Source organism: Melospiza melodia, chromosome 29 (genome assembly GCF_035770615.1).
Source record: "Melospiza melodia melodia isolate bMelMel2 chromosome 29, bMelMel2.pri, whole genome shotgun sequence".
NCBI lineage: Eukaryota > Metazoa > Chordata > Aves > Passeriformes > Passerellidae > Melospiza > Melospiza melodia.
In genome coordinates this window covers 4231985-4250972 of record NC_086222.1, presented here as the reverse complement: position 1 = coordinate 4250972, position 18988 = coordinate 4231985, and the positions used below count along the sequence as shown (strand labels likewise).

Genomic DNA, 18988 nt, shown 5'->3' with positions numbered 1-18988 from the left:
ACCCACACTGACTGAGCTCTTTAAATGGAGTTTCAAGTGTGCTTCTCCTAAGCATATTTGCAGCCCCCCAGGCTTTGCAAGAAGGGCTTTTCTCTCTCCTGTGCAGATTGTGATCTTTGAGGAGCGCACGGCGGGCCGGATCATCCAGTCCGTGGACATCCCCTACCTGGGACGGACCCAGTACGTGGACTGAGGCTGGGCTGGGAGCTCCTTTCCCACGTTTGGCTCACCCTGAGCACTCCTGCTTGCATGGCTGGGGACCTGCTGGCTCAGCACTTGGGCATGCTCATCTCCACCAGAGCCAGGGGAAGGATTTGCCCTCTGGCAGTGAGGTCAGAGGAGAGGACAGCGAGGAAGCGGCGCCCTTGCTCCATGGATGGATGGATGGATGGATGGATGGAGCTCATCCCCTGCCCTGCTGAGGCCCCCAGCCCGGATGGCTGAGCATGTTCTGAACCATCTGGTGGATGTGGGGGAGTTAAAAGGTGCTGGAGGCAGGTGAAGAGAGAGAGAAAGAACTGAAGCCATCTGAACTGGAAGCTGAGCTCAGCTTTCCAGGGACTTTCAAAATGTGCTATCCTTGGCCTCCTCGTTTTTATAATTAGGTAGGGAGAAAATAGTTGGTGAACAAGTGAGTAATCAGGTGTGGGAAACCATTTGGAGGCAGATTTTAACAAGTCTCTCTGCAAAAAGGCCATTACGTGTTCCCTTGTTGGAAGGCAAGGTGGTTGTCAAATGACTTTTAATTTCAGCTTTTTTTCCACTGAGTTTTATTATGGAGGTTGTTTCTCTCTCAAAAGGAAAAAAAGAAAAAGTTTAAAAAGTGAGATGTGTTTTGTCTTTTATCAAATGTATCATGATGTTTCAGGCCAGGCAGGAATGAGAAAAGAGCAAATGAGTCCTGCAGTCCCCTCTCCAGCAGAGCTCACACTGTGAAGCACCTAAAGATGAAATTCCCCCTTGGAAAATGAGCAGGGATCAGATTTTGGCTGGGGTAGAAGCAAGTGGGAAAACTCATCCCTGCTTCCTCCTTAAAGCTGCTGTGGGATCTTGGGTCCTGGTTTTTTCTTTCTTTTTGTCCCTCTAAACAGAAATGTGGGATTTAGGTAAACATGACATTGTTTTAACTCAGCAGCTCCAGGCACAGAGGAGCTGCAGCCTCCTTAGGGAGAGGGGGAGATCAAACCTGAGCTGTGAATCCTTCAGAACCTCCAAGGAGTCTCTGCTTTCTGTGCCAGTACCAGGAGAAACAGCAGACTGTGTCTGTAAGGGAGGTGCAGGCTATTCTGGCTCTTAGAAACCATCATTTTATTTAACAAATTTAAATACAGTTTGTTTAAAACTGAGGACAGACAGTGCAGCTGGAACACACTCCATCCTGGCCAGGTCTGTCTCTGCTCCCCAGGGCCACAGCAGCTCTGGGACAGCTGAGAGGGCTCCTGTGGGCAGAGCAAATGTGCAGGGCTGTGTTCAGCACTCCATCCTTTGCATTTTTCTGCAAGTTAATGTTTCCTTCCAAGGAGGGAAAGTTGGAACCCAGCAGGGACCGGAATTCAGATCAGTGAACCAAAACATGCAGCTCGGAGAGGACAGCAGCTGGAAACTATTTCAATGCTGTGAGAACTTGGTAGTCCTTGAGAAATGTCTCTTTCCACTGGAGGGTTTGCAGACTGAAGGGAGCTTGGAAGGCCAGTACAGTAAGAGAATAAATCTACTTGAGTGCAGAGTTTTAATCCAAGGTAACAATACCTGTTCCCATAGAGCAGCCAGCAGCATCCAACACTTTCTTTCCAAGTGGTGCTTCAGCCATTGCATCTAAAAGGAACATTTTTGTAAAGGCTTCTGTGGCTGGGAACTAAAGAATGAGACTTTTCCCCAATGGTTCTGATATACAGTGGGAGAAAATAACTTACAAAAAATATTTTTCCTTTGAAATATCAGGAAATACACAATGTCATTAGTCCAAGGGGAGACTTCTGCACCGTGAAGCCAACAATTAAACCCAGAGCATTTTAATAGTTCTATGTGTTAGGGCTAAAAATAACCAAGTCTATTGCAGGATTACATTTTTCCCTAAGTTCAAAGGTAAAATTGTGCTTCAGAATTTTTGAAGGAATTGGGACAGCAGCAGGGAGAGGGGGTGACAAAGCTTTGACAACAGTTATGGAGGAGGAGGAGGGAATTTATGGGTTTTGGCTGGGGAGAAGGGGCCTGTTGTACCTCAGATTTATCTCAGCAAGTTTGGCAGTCTCAAACAGTCACCCATGGTGGCAGCACCAGCAGATGGTGAATGAGCAGAGCCCTGAGCCAGAATCCCCTTCCCAAGGGTGCTGCTCTCCATCAGAGGGGACTGGGAACTGCTCCAGGGTGGCTTTTCACACCAGCTCTGCAGTAGCAGAAGAAGGGGCTGGAGGATACACTCCAGTCAAATGGGAAATGCACTAAATTCACTTCTTAGAGTCCAATTTCTAGTTTGAAGCAGTTTTTTTTTTTAAAGAGTGGAAATTTGCCTTTATATAGGAGCACCCTTGAGAGAATCCCACACCTAATGGGAACCAAATTAGGGCCAAACAGGAGCCAGATCTGCATGAATATTATGGTGTATGGCCCCCACAATCTCATTAAACCCCATTTCCAATTATTTTAGCATTTTTAGAGATCCACATGCTGGAGACACGACTCCACCAGGATCAGTGGTGAACTGGTGGTGATCAGCAGCTCCCTGATCCTGTCCCACTTTGGGGTCTTCTAAGAAAGATGGGGACAAACCTTTTAGCAGGGCTAGGACAGGGGCTGATGGTTTTAAACTCAAAGAGGATTGATTTGATATAAGGACGTTTTTTACAATGAGGGTGGTGCCACACTGGCACAGGTGCCCAGAGGGGTGGGGATGCCCCATCCCTGGGAATGTTCCAGGCCAGGAGCAACCTTGGACCAGAGGACCCTTAAAGTCCCTTCCATGATTCCATGACCACACAGGAACATCAGGGTGCCCCCCAAGCTGTGAAACTGAGGAAGGAAAAGGAGAGGGAACCAGAGAACAGAGATGCTTCAAGGGTTTGTTCTAACCTGCCTCGTTTCCCCCCTCCCCAAACCCTTCCCGTCTTGTGCAGCGTAACAAACACTGATTAAAGGAGGTTTAAAATTAAGGGCTAAGGTGCCATCTAGGAAGGCAGCTGTCCCCTCCACGGCCAGAGAGCTGCTCAGGCTGTCTCACACACGGCCACAGAGTTCCTGTTGCTCAGCAAAGCCAGTCCCCAGGGGCCACTGCGGTGGCTCTCCCCCTCAGCCAGGTGCTGGCACAGCCCTCTCACATTGCAGCCGAGCCTGGGGCCGGGAGCTGCCAGTCCTGCCTTGCTGTGCTTTGTGCTCCACCTCCGGAGCCCGGGAGGAGGGGCAGGGGATCCGGGGACGTCATGTATGCAGTGGTGCTTGGTTTTTCTGAAGGCTCAGACTCGTGGGAGTCAGCAGAGCTCCTGGCTCCCGCCTGGCTGGCTGGGTGGGTGCTGTGGAGAGGAACCTGGCAGGCTGTGCACGAAGAAATCTTCTGCAAGAGACACAAACAGCGTGGGTAGCACCCCTGTGCCACTGCAGGGGCATCCTAAAGCTGTGTCCCACACTTCAGAGCCATCCCAAACCCCTGTCCCACTGCAGAGCCATCCCATAGCCCTGTGGCACTGCAGGGCCATCCCAAAGCCCTGTGGCACTGCAGGGCCATCCCAAATACCTGTCTCACTTTTCAGAGCCATCCCAAAGCCCTGTCCCTCACTGCAGAGCCACCTCAAACCTCTGTGCCACTCTTCAGGGCCATCCCAAAGCCTTGTCCCACTCTTCAGAGCCATCCCATAGCCCTGTCCCACTCTTCAGAGCCATCCCATAGCCCTGTCCCACTCTTCAGAGCCATCCCATAGCCCTGTCTCACTTTTCAGGGCCGTCCCATAGCCTCGTCCCACTGCAGGTCCCAAAGTTTGCTGCCTGGGCAGGGGGAGCAGCACTGCAGAGCCCCAGTCCCTGTGCACAGCCTCTCCCTGGCCCAGAGGAGCTGGTGCAGCCCCTCCTGCCCTGCCAAGGGCACAGAGCAGCAGCCAGGGCTCCATCCTGCTTCCCCCAGGGAATGGCACATAAGGGAGCTCATTGCAGGCAAAAATTCACCACTGCTGAGCAAATCTGCCCCCTTCCTGCTCCTGTTTCTCAGGACTCAAGAGCAGCATCCTCCTCTCCCTCCAGGCCTGGTTCTACACCCCAGTGAAAGGGAATTTGTGCATTTATTTTATTGCCCATAAGAACGAAGGGCAGCTCCACAGGCTGCAGATACAAGTGAACAGCTCATCCTCCTGCAAACCAGCTGCAGGAACACCCAGGGCATGAACAAACATCAATGTGTGTGCTCTTTCCTCCTTTCCACTGCAAAATACACCCCATGCTCTCCTCAGGTGCACAAACACCTCAGGCAGGGTTCAATCCACACCTTCCTACTCATCACTGCCTCTCTGTGCCTTCAGTGTGGGCCTGAATTAAATATTTCCCTCAGTGAAAGCTTCTGCCTGACCAAAAATCTTTTAGCTTTCCTCAGGTGTTTGCAGGTGGATGAACCCACACCCTTCACCCCTGTGCTTTATTAAAGTTAATAAGGCAACCTCGTTTACACAAGGATTTTTCTTAATGCTGCAACTTCTGCCTAAACTCCTACTCCCTGCATTTTTCTTCCCCTCAATCTCTCAGCAGGTATTTTGTCTTAAAAATGGATTAACTTTAAAAAAAGAGAGATTAACAAATGGTCTTGAGAGGTTTAGCAGTAAGGGAAGGTCAGGGTTGTGAAAAATGGAAGTGAAAAAGCACATTTAAAAGAGCTTTTCTCTTTCTCCTGCCCTTGTGTAGCTTCTCAGTGCTGTGAGAAGCAGCTCTTACCTGGAGTTGGTCTCTGCTCAGCCATGCACACTCAGATTTCCACGTTGGGATCTGTGAATCCTTTCTTGCCCTCATTCACCAGCACAGGCTTCTCTGTCCTTGTGTGCCACACTAAAATCTGAGGAAGGCAGAAGTCATTAGCTGCAGCTCTCCAGTGCACTAGGAAATATTCCTGCACATTAAATCAATAGTGCAATTTAAGCAGCCACCCTGGAGCCTAATGGTGCATCCACTGCTGAGAGGGGCTTTGCATAAACCTTCATTTAGGCAGAGCTGCTGCTCTGCAGAATGCACAGTGCACAGAAATCACCATTTACAGTGTGCTGTCGTGGGACATTACCCTGCTCCCTCCATGTAGTTATCCAGCAGCTCCCTCCAAAGGCTCATCAGCCTTGCAATGGGGTAAGGCAGCTCCCTCCCAGCCTGGGATCGCATTCCTGCCTCCCACAGCTCCTCAGCTGCTCCTTGGTTATCACCTACACCCTCAGCCTTGGAGTCACTCAGGGGGGAAATGCAAATTCCTGACATTTAGGGGATGTTGGGAGGGAAGAGGCATCAGCAGCTCTTCCATCTCCACTCCTGCCTTTGGCTGGGGGGAAATAGAACCTGAATTCTTCAGCACATCCCTGAAAATCCATGACTGGGGAGCAGGCATCAGTCTGCCCCCTAACCTCATTTCCTAACCTCCATTTCATCATCCCCCACAAGCACTTCAGAGCCTGCTCAAAGTCACCCTTGATTCCAGCCCTGCTCTCCCCACTGCTGCAATTACTGTGCTGCATGCCTGGGAAAAACAAAACCACCACTTCTCTTTTCATTTAAATCCTTTCCAGAGCCTAAAAAGCCGCTGAGTGTCACTGAGCAGGGAAGGACTCACTGCTGCTGCAGCCTCAGAGCTGCTGAGGCAGGAGCTGGCTCCAGAATCCTCTCTTCCCTTTCTTCCCACAAACTCTGGGCTGCACACACCCTGTCATAACCCAGCATTCCCCTTTGGATCCCCGAAAAACCTTTGGATCCCCCAGTCCCTTTGGAATGCTGCCCCCATACAGCCACTCCTATTCTGAACCAGGATTAAAACTCCTCCCAAGCTTGCTTAAAACACAATTGGAGCTTCTCCTGAAAGCTTCCCTCTGTCTTGGCAGCAGAGTTGCAGAGAGATCAACATCTGTGGAGGAGAACTGGGAGAATCTGAGGTGGTTGAGTATTTCAGAGGGGCTGTTGTAGGAAATTGTTTCTACTTGCTGTGCTCAGACGGTTCTGGAAGCTGCTTAAAACACTCAATTACCCTCATTGCTTTCCTCCTGGAGCCAGCATTGCTGGGAGCAGCTTTATCCTCTGCCAACAGGTTTCCTGCTGCCCCTCACCTGTGCCGGGCTGTTTCCCACCTCGTGGGGTTTCCCTCTGGTTGCCATGACAATCCCTGCACACCCAAACCTCTTCCACCCAGCGCCTCCTTCCTGCAAAACCAGGCCACGTTCTGCTTCTGAAGGAGGAACAAAGCCCCTTTCAAACCCTCCTGGTTCAAGCACAGCACCTTCCCCCCTTCCCAAGGAGCTTGTTTGACCAAATTCCTCTCTGATGTGAGCGGTCACCTCCTGCGTGGAGCTTAAATCTCTGCTAATACTGAAGCAGTGGAGACCAACTGCTGGCTGGAGTGGGTCCAGAAATCCATTTCATCATCCCCCACAAGCACTTCAGAGCCTGCTCATCAAAGTCACCCCTGATTCCAGCCCTGCTCTCCCCACTGCTGCAATTACTGCGCTGCATGCCTGGGAAAAGACAAAACCCAGCGGGGCTCACGAGTGGCTCTCAGGGCTCTGCAGTGATGCTGAAAGGATTAAAAGGTGCTGGAGAAATCCTGCAGCAAGTTCTGCCCTTCAGAGAGAGCCCTCTGCACTGCTGGGCCTCCTCACTGAGCCCTGCTGTGGCCCAGGGCTCACTCACATCCAGCAGCAGAGAACACAACCGCACAGCTTCAATTTGTGCCCACTTCTGCTCTCTGAAAGCCAAATGCCAAAAAGGGCAGATTAAATGGGCTAAAACTGACCCATTTTCAGAGTTTACAGCTTGATACAACAGCTTTTACCATTTTCCATGCTGTGCTCCTTAACGTGGGAGGTAGATCACCATTTACTACAGAAACATTTCAGCCAACATTTCATTTCCTTTCAGCCAGTGCTTGTTTTTTTTTTTTTTTTTCCAATAAGCAGAGTGTTTTATGCCTCAGAGAAGCTTTGTCTCTCTCACAAGGGACCCAACAGTGAAGGGGACCAAATATCTGACTTCTCCTGAGTAGTGGTTTCACACATCACTTCATACATCACCCTTGAGATCACTCAAGGGACTCCCCTTTAAAAACACTACTGCAAAACCCCTCCACTCACTCCTGGCCTGACATTTGGAGTCACAGGACTCAAAACACATCTAGGAGGTCACAAAGCTTCATCTCCACAGCAGAACAATTCATTGCCTCCCAACAGGAGAGGAAAAAACAAACAGAAGTGTCCGACCTGCAGTGGGAGGGATCACAGGGTTTCCAGCTGACCCTCCCAGGAGGGATTCAGGAATTTTTGTTGTTTGAAATGGAAACTACAGAATGGGAAAAAAGGAGACACCAGGCTGAAAGGGTAGCTCTGCTCCCTGTCCTGCAGCCTGACAATAGAATGTCCCCAGCTGTGGCATTATGGTGCCCATGGGCCTCTGTCTGTGCTTTAGCCCTCCCTGGCTGAGCTCACTGCAGATTGTTCCCTGGTGTCCATAGAAAACGGGGAGCAGAATGTCCCCCTTTCCATCAGCCTGACAGGAATGCCAAATCTCAGACCTCTCTCCTGTGCCAAGGGGTTGAGGAGAGGATGGTTTGATTTGGGGGTGTGGGGAAATGCACAAAGAGCAGAAATCCAAGTACAGAGAACCCTTGCAAAGCCCTGTTTCCTTACAGCTCCAGGATAAACCAACCCTTCCCTCCTCATTAGGAGGGATAACATTCTCCTCAGCAACTAATACCAACTTCCTTTACTTTCTCCTTCATTTTGGGCAGTTCCCAAATCCAAGAAAACAAGCATGATACGTGATCTTTGGCTTACACTTCAGCTTTGTGCAGGAGTGTGTGTTTGTGGGCTGAATTCTGATCAATATTTCCAGCACCAGCAGAGCACACAGGGAAGGCAGCATTTTTGGAGAACAGATGTCTGTGCTTATCTTACACATTCCTCTGATCCCTCCTTAATGACTCTGTCTAAGCACATCATAATTTTTAATGTAAATCTCCCTGCAAAGCAGGTGTGGGGTTGTGTTTAACAGGAGCAAAGCATGACAAGTGCTGGGAGCACAGGGGGGAGAGAGGAACCTGAGCTGTGACCTCAGACCACAGCTGGCTTTGGTCCTTCTCTGCTGCTGGCCCTGACTCTTCTCCTGCTGAAATGGGTGAGTGTCACAGACATCTTCCATGAAAAATCCTTTCTTTAGGATTTTTCCTCCTGAGAAGCTGGGAGGCCTCAGGGACAAAATGTAAACAATGGTTATCTGCTGCTGTGGAATGCAACAGGTGCATCTGGGATTGGTCTCATGGGGTTGTTTCTAATTAATGGCCAATCACACTCAGCTGTCCAGACTCTGTCCAGGCCACAAACCTTTGTTGTCATTCCTTCTTTTTCTATTCTTAGCCAGCCTTCTGATGAAATCTTCTATTCTTTTAGTATAGTTTTAATATAATATATACCATAAAATAATAAATCAAGCCTTCTGAAACATGGAGTCAGATCCTCATCTCTTCCCTCATCCTCAGACCCCTGTGAGCACGGTCCCAGGTGAGTAAAAGCAGAAATGGAGATTTCCAGGGAAATGGAGGCTGCAAAGCTGCACTCAGAGCCTGCCAGGAGCAGACAGCATTCAGCTCACAACAAGGAGCCTTGTGAGCTCTGCCCAGCCCAGCCAAGAAAGGAAACTCGGATGCTTCCAGTGCTGGGCAGCAATCCCTGCTGCTTCCTCCCCATCCCTGACCTGGGTCAGCCCTGCCTGGCTCCAGCACCCTTTGTTTCCTCCTCCTGGAAACAACATTTTCCTTCCTCTCCTTCCTTCAGAGCTGTCATTTCTCACCCCAACCTATCAGCACAGCTTCCTTCAGCAGGTATTTGTTTACAGCAGGGACAATGGACCAAAGACTGGATAACTGGCCGGGTGAACACCCTGATAAACACCCTGTGTACAGAAGATCAAGTAAACACCCCTGATCCTCTGTACACAGAGTAAAAGCAGTCTGTCCATCTCTCCTGCCTGCTGAAAACACATTTATTTCCACACAGAGCCCAGCAACAGGGATCTAATTTTAATCCAAACTCTTTCCCCATTCTTGGGAGGCTGGTTGGGTTATTTGTCCTGGTGTAGGACAGCCATAACCACAGAAATGTGGATTCAGAGAGGCACAGCAGGTATCAGATACAACCCAGACTTGCTCCTTCCCCTCAGCTCCTCCTCCTTATTCCTGGATTCCTTGTGAGAGGAATCAGATTCCTGTTTTTTCCATGGCTTTGGAGCAGTGCACATGGAAATCAGGCAAAGGCTATTAGCCACATTTTTTTCCTATCCCAAAAATACTGGAGACCTGGATTCAACACTGGAGCTGTTGGCAGTAACAACTTATTTGCAATAAAAGAACAATTCTGTCGGCGTAATTAAGCAATAAAGACTCTCTAAATCAGACTGGCTGAAGTTTATAACAGACAAAGGTGTGAGAGTGCTGCACAGGGGTCTCTGATTTCAGAGGGACACCCAGCACACCTGTCACAGACATCTTTTATAAAAAATCCTTTCCTTAGGATTTTTCCTCCTGAGAAGCTGGGAGGCCTCAGGAACAAAATGTTGATTATCTGCTGCTGTGAAATGCAACAGGTGGAACTGTGATTGGTCTCATGTGGTTGTTTCTAATTAAAGGCCAATCACCATCAGCTGGCTTGGACAGAGAGTCCAAGCCACAAGCCTTTGTTATGATTCCTTCTTTTTCTGTTCTTAGCCAGCCTTCTGATGAAATCCTTTCTTCTACTCTTTTAGCATAGTTTTAATATAATATATATCATAAAACAATAAATCAAGCCTTCTGAAACATGGAGTCAGATCCTCATCTCTTCCCTCAACCTGAGACCCCTGTGAACATGGTCACACACACCTCCAGTATTTAGGGAACCCACTCACAAAGCTTCAAAGCCCTTGGCAGCACCTCTGTGGCTGATGGGCTGTGATTGATGCCCGTCACTCTAAGCAGCTTTGTCTCATGGTGTCTCCCACACTCCCTGTCAAGCCCAGCCAGATTCATCTCTCCTCTCAGACTGGGAAGTTTACAGGAGAAGAACCATCCGTGGTTTCTGTGTTATTTAGCACACGGGGTCCTGCTCCCTGACCCAGCAATGTGTACAGGCAGCATTGATCAGTCAGCTAAAAGCAGTGAAATCACCCCAAATGGAGCCTTCTGGAGCTCACAGACAAGCCAGGGCACATCCCATCCGGCTATATTGATAAATATCAATCCTGTGATTCAGTGAAGTGATGGAATGATGGTGAAAACTGCATTTTCTTCCCCCTCTGGCTCCCCAGCACCCCGCAGCAGGACGAGAGCGTACCTTAGTGCAGTTGGCAGCCTTGGGCTCGAGGTCGCTGAGGGTGACCAGCTCGCGGAGCAGGCTGCTCTCCTGGTAGCCGCCCTTGACCCCGCGCAGTTTGAAGTAGGCCTGGGAGCGCTGCAGGATGAGCCTGAGGTTGACAGCAAAGCCGGCCATGTCGATGGCGAAGGGCCGGTGAGGGTCGAAGACGGTTTTCCAGCCGTACACCTTCCCCGCCGCGTTCACCTTGGGCGACTCGTAGCGCAGGCCGCCCACGAAGGCCACGGGCCACACCGACACCTTCCTGGTGCTGCGCATCTGCCACGAGCGCACAGCATGTGAAAAATGTGGATTTTATGATTGGCTTTTCGCAAATATTCAAGTAAAATATATGCGAAATAAGTTGTGCCTGTATGAAAAATTCTTACTGTCTTAAAACTTTAAGGCCAGGCCGCCCGTGAAGGCCACAGGCCACACTGACACCTTCCTGGTGCTGCGCATCTGCCACGAGCACACACAGAGTGTGAAAAATGCATATTTTATGATTTGCTTTTCGCAGATGTTAAAATTGTAATGTATATTATGGAGTAATTCATGCTTATGTAAAATATATGCGAAATAAGTTGTGCCTGTATGAAAAATTCTTAAAGTCTTCAAACTTTAAGTGCAGGCCGCTCATGAAGGCCACAGGCCACACCAACACCTTCTGGGTGCTGCACATCTGCCATGAGCACACACGGGGTGTGAAAAGTGAGTATTTTATGATTGCCTGAAAAAAAGGACACCCGTTAACAAAGGATTAACCCTTAAAAACAATAGCTTGTTTTTCATATTCATACATCTCATACATGATGCATAAATTCCATTCAAATATTGGATTCTGTCTGGTCAGCATCAACTTCTTCCTCATAATCCTTACAGTGTTATCCTGCCCGAGCAAGGTGGGAAGAAGTTCATTTGAAATCTCTGGGATTTATGAGTAGGGTTTTTGTCCAGAGCTGCCAATAAGGAACCTCTCTGGGATTTCACTGGGCTTTTTGTCCAGCTCTTGGTCTCCACATGGGCAAACAAAGACACAGGAGGGAAGCACTTTGTTCAAGGCCACCTGGAAATGCAGGAATGGCACATCTAGGAAGAAAGGTGGTCTCTACTGAGGTATTTAAGCTGCAGTCCCAGGCTATGAAAGGCTAAGAGCATCTCCAGATGCCAGTGGGGCACTGCAGCTGCCAGCCTTGGGGACAGCACAGTCTCTCTGGACATTCGCAGCAGGCAGAACAGCCCTGCGCTGTGGAACTGGGTGCCTCCTGCTCCCTGTGGTCACCAGAAATGGAGCAGAGCCACCAGGGGCCCTTTTGGCCAAGGCAGATGCTCTGGATGCCACTCACCCCCAGCACCCTGCCCTGCTCCCTGGCAGGCTCAGCCTCTATCTCTGCTCTGAGCTCGCTCTCTTAGATCAGGGCTCTCCCAGAGCTACTCTCATCACTGCTAATTACTGCAAACGAGAGCAGAAGAGCTCTGGCACTTGCCCTTCTGCATTATACAGCTGCTAACGGCAGCCCCTGTCCACAGGGAACAATAATGTGTGCCTCCTGCATTTCACAGCACATTTCCTTGGCTCAGTGACCTTAACTGCAGAGACACGTCTGAGAGGAGAAGCCTCTACGAGCACAGCACAGGAGTGAATGAAGGAACCCTTTCTGCTTTATTCATGTGAGGAGTCTGTCTCAAGATGCCACCAGAGCCAGCCTCAAAGCGGACGGGGGAAGAAAGATATTCAGCCTGAATTCAATCCCAGCTTTCAAAGCCATTCCTGTGGCTGTGCAAGCTAAATTGAGAGCCACTGGGGAAGGGAGAGACATGCATGAGGAAATAAATAGGAGATCCCTGGTATGAAAACAGGCAGCTGGTGGGGAAGGAAGCAATCCTCCTTTCTCATCCCTTGGTGAAAGAGTTTGGCCTCAAGAGAGCAAGGGAACAAGTAATTTCTGAGCTGGAAGCCAGGTGAGGTACCTGGTCTTGAATGTAAGAACATTCAAACCTGCAAACACGAGCTCATTTAGAGCCCCAGCTGGGCTGGATCAAAGAGCAAATGTAGGAAAGCCTGTGGAAAGCCCCTGCTCAAACCCAACCAGATTGTCAGGACACACTGAAATTCAGCCCTGGAGCTGCAAACTTCCAGGGGGAGATCTCAGCCCCTCACCTGCTGATAGCAGCCTGGGGGAGCCATGCTGAGTGCTGGAATAGGAATTGCTCCAGGGGGAAAAAACTGGTCACATCTCCTGGCCCAGACATCCCTCCTCCGGGCACTGCATGGAGGGCTCTGCTTTTGCAGGAGGGGAAGCAAAGTCTCCAACAAACTCCTGCTTCTCATGCATGCAGCAAGGCAGGGACCAGCACAGGGAACACCTCTGAACAAGATGTCCTGGGAAGGCTGTGGAGCCCAGCATGTCCTCAGCTCACCCACAGCACCCCTCACTGTTGTCATTATATTGCAAGAGTTTTACTGTCATTACATTGCAAAGGTTCCATATTACTAAAGTTTTGTACTTCCTTCATGTTTCTTGTAGGCAGCTCCTCTAGGCACTGACTCTTCCTTATCCTCACAGCAACCAACAGACTCCAGTCCCACCAATCCACTCTTTCCTAACACTCTTCTTATTGGCTACAGGTGTGGCCTGTTAAATCAGGCCCGCTTCTAATCTTTAGTAATTGGTTCAGCTGCAACTCTTTAGGGGATAAGACTACATTCTATACAACCTTCATTTACCCATACTGTAACCCCCTACTCCTCACCCCCTCCCTGTTGGGGAAGGTGAAACAGGAAAGCCTTATCAATATGATTGTCTGGCAAAAGATTCTGAGAATATGGAAACTATAAGGGAGATTGAAATGAAAGCAAGCTTTGAGATACGTTAGTTACCGAACAACTGGAAAACAATGGTGTGGCTGGCTGAAGGTGATCCCCTTTTGATGGAACAACACCCTCTGCTTGCAGACAGGCCCAAGGGTCAGAGCAGACCCTACAGCTTGGCAGAAGGGGCCCAAAGAGGAGATTTTAGGGTTTAAAATATAACACAGGATGGTAATGTAATGATTCTGATAGGCTGCATGTAATGCTATAGGATTTGTGTATTGTACTAGATTGGTTAGTGAGAATTAGAATATTCAACATAAAAGAAGATTTCTGGTATTTTAACGGGAACCTCGCTCTCTTACCCTTTTACTCTCTCCCCCTCTCTTCTCTCAGCCTGCTCTGAGCTGTGGCTGGCAGCTCCCAGCAGGGCCCTGCCCCCAGGCCCTTTGCAATAACCCACAAGTTCTATGACCTGGCTTCAGAGATCTCTCGTCTCTGTCCGTCCCAACCATCCTACCCCAGGCTCACCAGCCCCATCCTATATAGATAGATAGAACAACCACTACACTCCTACATTCATCCAGGCTTACCACAACCGTCCTACCCTCCCCAGGCTCACCAGCCCCATCCACCCCCCCAGCAGGCCCTTACCTCCTCAAAGAGCTCCAGGCTGTAGGTGTTATCATCATCAGCAAAGTAAACAATCCCGGGCTGGCTGTAGTTTTTGTGAAAGGTCTCTCTGAGCCACCTGAGGGCCAGGTTCCTCTGCATGGTGCCGCGGGGGATGCGGGGGTCCCTCATGTCCCCTCGCAGTTTGTAGTTGCGGGGGGTCTCCACGTTCAGGTGGGTGTAGTTGAGCCCCGTGTCCCGCAGCAGGCGGGTGATGAGCGGCGTGCGGCGCTGCGAGTCCTCCACCAGGATCCAGTGCAGGTTGGGCACGTGCAGCAGCGTGTTGGCCAGCCGGGTCAGCTCTGCCTTCTGCACGGGCCGGCTGTAGGTGGGGGTGACCACGTGGATGGTGGGCAGCGTGTCTGACCACGGGGGTGGGCGCGTGTAAACGTACTCTGTCCTCACCACCTCCACTATGTCCCGGTCCGACAGGCAGTATTCCTTGGAGTCCAAGCCTGCAGCGAGATCACGCTGGGAGTCACCACCATCATCTGGGCAAGGGCATGGAGAGAAGAGAGAGCTGCATGGACTTGGGCGTCCGGCACCCCCCGGCTGAGCCAGCGGGTCACCCTCGTGGGTGCCAGGAGTGGAGGCTTTTGTGGGTAAGGGTACGGATAAATAAAGGAATCAGGGACAAACACACGTGAGAAAACAAGATTCTGCTGCTAGAAAACCAGCACCAAAAAGAAAAAAGGCCTGAGAGCTCACAACAAGCTGAGTGCTCAACAAGCTGAGCTCACAACTGGGCTGAGCGCTCACAACAAGCAGCTTCAAAAAGCACCCAGAAGAGACAGGTCTGTAGAGAAAACAGGTTTAGATAAAGAAAATAGCCACGTGGAATGATGGTCCATCATCCCTGAAGAGCTCCAGTGCTCTGGGCACCACGTTTAGTGAGGCAGGACTCAGATCTGCATTCACTTGAGCACCTGGACTGGGCAGCAGGGAAAAAACTGGTGGAAAACACCAGGCCAGTGAGGGAGTCACCACCATCATCTGGGCAAGGGCATGGAGAGAATAGAGAGCTGCATGGACTCGGGCATCCAGCACCCCCTGGCTGAGCCAGCGGGTCACCCTCGTGGGTGCCAGGAGTGGAGGCTTTCTTGGGTAAGGGCACGGGTAAATAAAGGAATCAGGGACAAACACGCATGAGAAAAGAAGATTCTGCTGCTAGAAAACCAGCACCAAAAAGAAAAAAAGGCCTGAGAGCCCGGGATAACTGGGCTGAGCGCTCACAACAAGCAGTGTCAAAAAGCACCCAGAAGAGACAGGACTGTAGAGCAAGTAGGTCTAGATAAAGAAAATAGCCACGTGGAATGATGGTCCATCATCCCTGAAGAGCTCCAGTGCTCTGGGCACCATGCTTAGTGGGGCAGGCTTCAGATCTGCACTCACTGGAGCACCTGGATTGAGAGGCAGGGAAAAAACTGATGGAAAACACCAGGTCAGTGAAGATCCCCAGCAGCACAGTCTGGGCAGGACACTGCAGTGCCCTACAGCTCTCTGAGAGCCACAGAGAAGTGGGGAAAGACACACTTCAAATGCAGAAATGGAGAGTGGAAATGAAAGCCTGTAATTGTAGGTTTTTCCTGCAGAGACTTTCCCCTGCCTCTAACTAACCTGCCTCAAAAAGGCCCCTCCAGCCTCTGAACAGAACAGCCCCCTCAGAGCTGCAGATGTGAGCAATGAACTGCCTAAAGATTGGATTCTCTGATCCCAACATACAAAATCCCTGCAAATGTTCACAATCAGCTCAAGGAGAACCAGTGTTGATGCACCTGCTGATTTTCCAGGGTGCAGCTTCCATGTGCAGGGCAGGGGGAATTCCACAGGGGGAATGCCACAGTCTGCAGAGATGAAGGGGGACCCCCACTCAGGATGGAAGGCTGCCTCTCCAGTGGGCACAGAACTCTTTGAGCCATGGATTTTTCAACGTCAGGTAACTACCAGGAACTTGAGATGAGAAAGAACAGGAACAGAGGCCCATTAGATCTGCCCCAGCAGGGGATTACCCATGGCTTTTTCATAGCATGTTATTCTTCCAGCAGCAAAGCTTTGATGCCTGAACCAAATGAAAGCTTTTTACTCCATGGTATTGACAGAGGGGGGTGGATATTTGGGGAAGGAACAGGGTACATGTTGCTGTCAGGCCCTATCTGCTGCAAAGCACCTCAGCATCACAGCAGAGCTCTCTGAGAGCTGGAATCAATTCAGAAATAAATCTGCGAAATGCATTGGACACAGACACAAATGTAATTAGCCAGGATGGTGCCCGAGACAGTTTGCAAAGCCCTGCAGGTCAGATCCTCAGCTGTGAGCCCTGGCACGGGGAAGTGCTGCTGTGTGGGCATCTCCAGGTGCACATCTCTCTCAGCACCTGTGAGCAGAGCATCTCAGAAATGCTTCACAAGAGCAAAATGATTCCTCTTGAGAGATTTCAGATTGGTCTCTACCACCACTCACTCTTTACTGGGGGCTCTGAGAAGCAGAGAAGTGTCTCATCAAGGTCATTGGTGAGTTCTTGACCGAGCCATTGGAGCAGTCTCCGTGCTGTAACTGCAGAGGCCATTCACAGAAAACAGCTTTTAGGGCACCGATCAAACTGCTGTACAGACAGGTAGCGTGGTTTTAGTCATTTTTAAAGTCCTTTTTTAGAGCCCAGGAGATTCCTCACCCTCTGAAACACTGTCCACCTTCCAGAAGGATCAGAGGCATTTTTCCCTGCCCAAAGCCTCAGAGGTGGCTGTCAGGAGAAAGGGAAAACTGCTCAGGACAGACTGAACTTCCTGCAGCTCAAACTGCTCATCAGAGTGTCCAGCAAAGGGATAAGCAGCTATGGAGGATGGAGACAAGCACTGAAAGGGGAGAGAATCCCTCAGAGAGGATGAAAGGGTCCTGAAAATGAGCTGGTCTTCTTCCCCCAGACCAGCCTGCCCACAACAGAAGGGCAGAGCCAAGAAGGAAGGTGGCAGAAGGCAGCGTGGCTTCTTCCAGCCCCCAAGAGCCCACACAGCCCTTAGATATTGCTGCTGTGCCAAGAACAGGACCAAGCTGGGATGCTTCTGGCCAGAAGGGTTCCCCCAGCACTTCCTGCAGCCCCTGATTCGGGCCAGGGCTGTGTTTACTGCAGTGTGCGACAGGAGTGTGGAGTCAACTTCTCAGAGCACTTCAGCTCCCCCAGGCAGGTGAGATCTGGCTCTCGCCTTCTCCTTCAAGTGCAAGAGCACTGCTTTTCTGCTTTCCTTAAAGTGCTCTCAGCCTCAGGTCTCCCGGAGCAGCTGCCTCGAGTGGCAGCTTTGTTTCCTCCGCTGTCTCTTTTGCAGCTTTCCCGCTGGAATAACTTTGTGTGCAGAGCTCTGCAGAGGCCAGCAGGGAGGGAGGGAATCCTCTCAGGGAACAAAGAGAAGCAGCACTCTGGGCTGAGGCCATAAAGAGCTCTCCAAGTGCAGCGAGCACAGAGTTTGATGCCTCTGAAGAACCCCTGGGAGCTGAGATGGGGAGTTTGATGCCTCCGAAGAACTCCTAGAGCAGAGGTGGGGAGTTTGATGCCTCTGAAGAATCCCTAGAGCAGAGGTGGGGAGGCTCCTGCATGGGCATGGTCTGGGAGCTGAGATGAGCATGGCTGCCATGGAGGAATGAAATGAGAGAGGAGATGAGGACGAAGGGGGGATGCACGGGCTCGGCATGGGCTGGTTTGGTTTCTCTCACCCTTGTGCACTGCAAGCAGAGGAGCAATGGTGCTCTGGTGCCACACGGTGATTAGCAGTGTCCAGGGCAGAACTATCAGCACGATAGCCAGGATGTCTCGTCTCTTCGGCATCTCCAAGACTGACTGGGCCCACAGCTCCTCATTACCTGACAGTGAAAACCCCAGAGACAGAACAGCAGAGCACATGGAGAACAGAAATAAATGGGCAGGAAGGAGCAAGGACAGAGAGAAGAACGCGAGAGAGGCAGAGAGCAGCAAGGTGACACGGCTCGTGGGTCTTACCAGTGCTTACAACCCACCCATTGCAGAAGCAGGTTTGGAGGGGCCTCGGAGCCAGGAGCAGGAGGGAACCTCTGCAGGGCACTGCTGGAGCTGCCAGCAGGAACCTCAGGGACTCAGGTGGGAGGAAACCTGCAACACACAGCAAAGGCCAGTGGGCACTGTGAAAAATGCATGTTGCATGGCTCTATGCAGATATTTCCCAGGCATTGTGAAAAATGCATGTTACATGGCTCTGTGCAGATATTTACCAGGCATTGTGAAAAATGCATGTTGCATGGCTCTGTGCAGATACTTACCAGGCATTGTGAAAAATGCATGTTGCATGGCTCTGTGCAGATATTTACCAGGCATTGTGAAAAATGCATGTTGCATGGCTCTGTGCAGATATTTACCAGGCATTGTGAAAAATGCATGTTGCATGGCTCTATGCAGATATTTACTATGTGTATTTTGTTGTATTGATTAGTAGTGCTGTATTCACATTTTAATAGTTTTGTAGTTAAAAGGTAACTTTTGTAGTTAAAATAGTTAAAAACTTTTGTAGTTAAAGTAGTTAAAAATAAAGTTCTACTTTTGTAGTTAAAATAACTCTGTTTCTGTTGTCTCATATTGTCATCTGCTCCATGCAGATATTTACTATGTGTATTTTGTTGTATTGATTAGTAGTGCTGTACTAACATTTTAGCAGTTTTGTACTTAAAAGGTAACTTTTGTAGGTAAAATAGGAATTATGTATGTGGGATATTTTTTAAAGAAAGGAATGAGGCACTTGCACCAGATAGCAGTGACAGGACACCTAAATCTTTCAGAGAAAAAGAATTCATTGCCTCATTAGGAGAAGAAACTAACTTCTTCCTGGCTCCTCAGCCTGGAAGGTCCTTCAATAAATATAACCCCTTTTTAACCAAATGGACCAAACTTATAAAAGTGTGAAAACCATGACCCATTGTCCATTTTAGGGCGAGTTTTGTCTGCTCT

The 18988-nt window shown here is 49.9% G+C and overlaps 2 protein-coding genes across 11 annotated transcripts in view; one reads left to right on the top strand and one right to left on the bottom strand.

Moving 5' to 3' along the window:
* Positions 1-827, top strand: part of LOC134430630 (beta-galactosidase-1-like protein 2) — a 32780-nt gene extending 31953 nt beyond the window's left edge. For all 4 annotated transcript variants that reach the window (XM_063178435.1, XM_063178434.1, XM_063178433.1 and 1 more), the window contains one exon: positions 107-827. In XM_063178435.1, the coding sequence (XP_063034505.1) occupies positions 107-193 (87 nt within the window). In that variant the 3' untranslated portion in view covers positions 194-827. The remainder of the gene's footprint in view (positions 1-106) is intronic.
* A 457-nt stretch (positions 828-1284) lies between these two features.
* The window catches only part of B3GAT1 (beta-1,3-glucuronyltransferase 1), a 41722-nt gene continuing 24018 nt past the window's right edge, over positions 1285-18988 (bottom strand). The window contains exons 2-7 of one of the 7 annotated variants that reach the window (XM_063178436.1): positions 18011-18139; positions 17728-17874; positions 14005-14513; positions 10521-10817; positions 4909-5026; positions 1285-3547 (exon numbers count right to left, since the gene is read on the bottom strand). In XM_063178436.1, the coding sequence (XP_063034506.1) occupies positions 4940-5026; positions 10521-10817; positions 14005-14513; positions 17728-17839 (1005 nt within the window). In that variant the 5' untranslated portion in view covers positions 17840-17874; positions 18011-18139 and the 3' untranslated portion in view covers positions 1285-3547; positions 4909-4939. The other 6 variants (XM_063178437.1, XM_063178439.1, XM_063178440.1 and 3 more) reach the window with 6 other exon arrangements.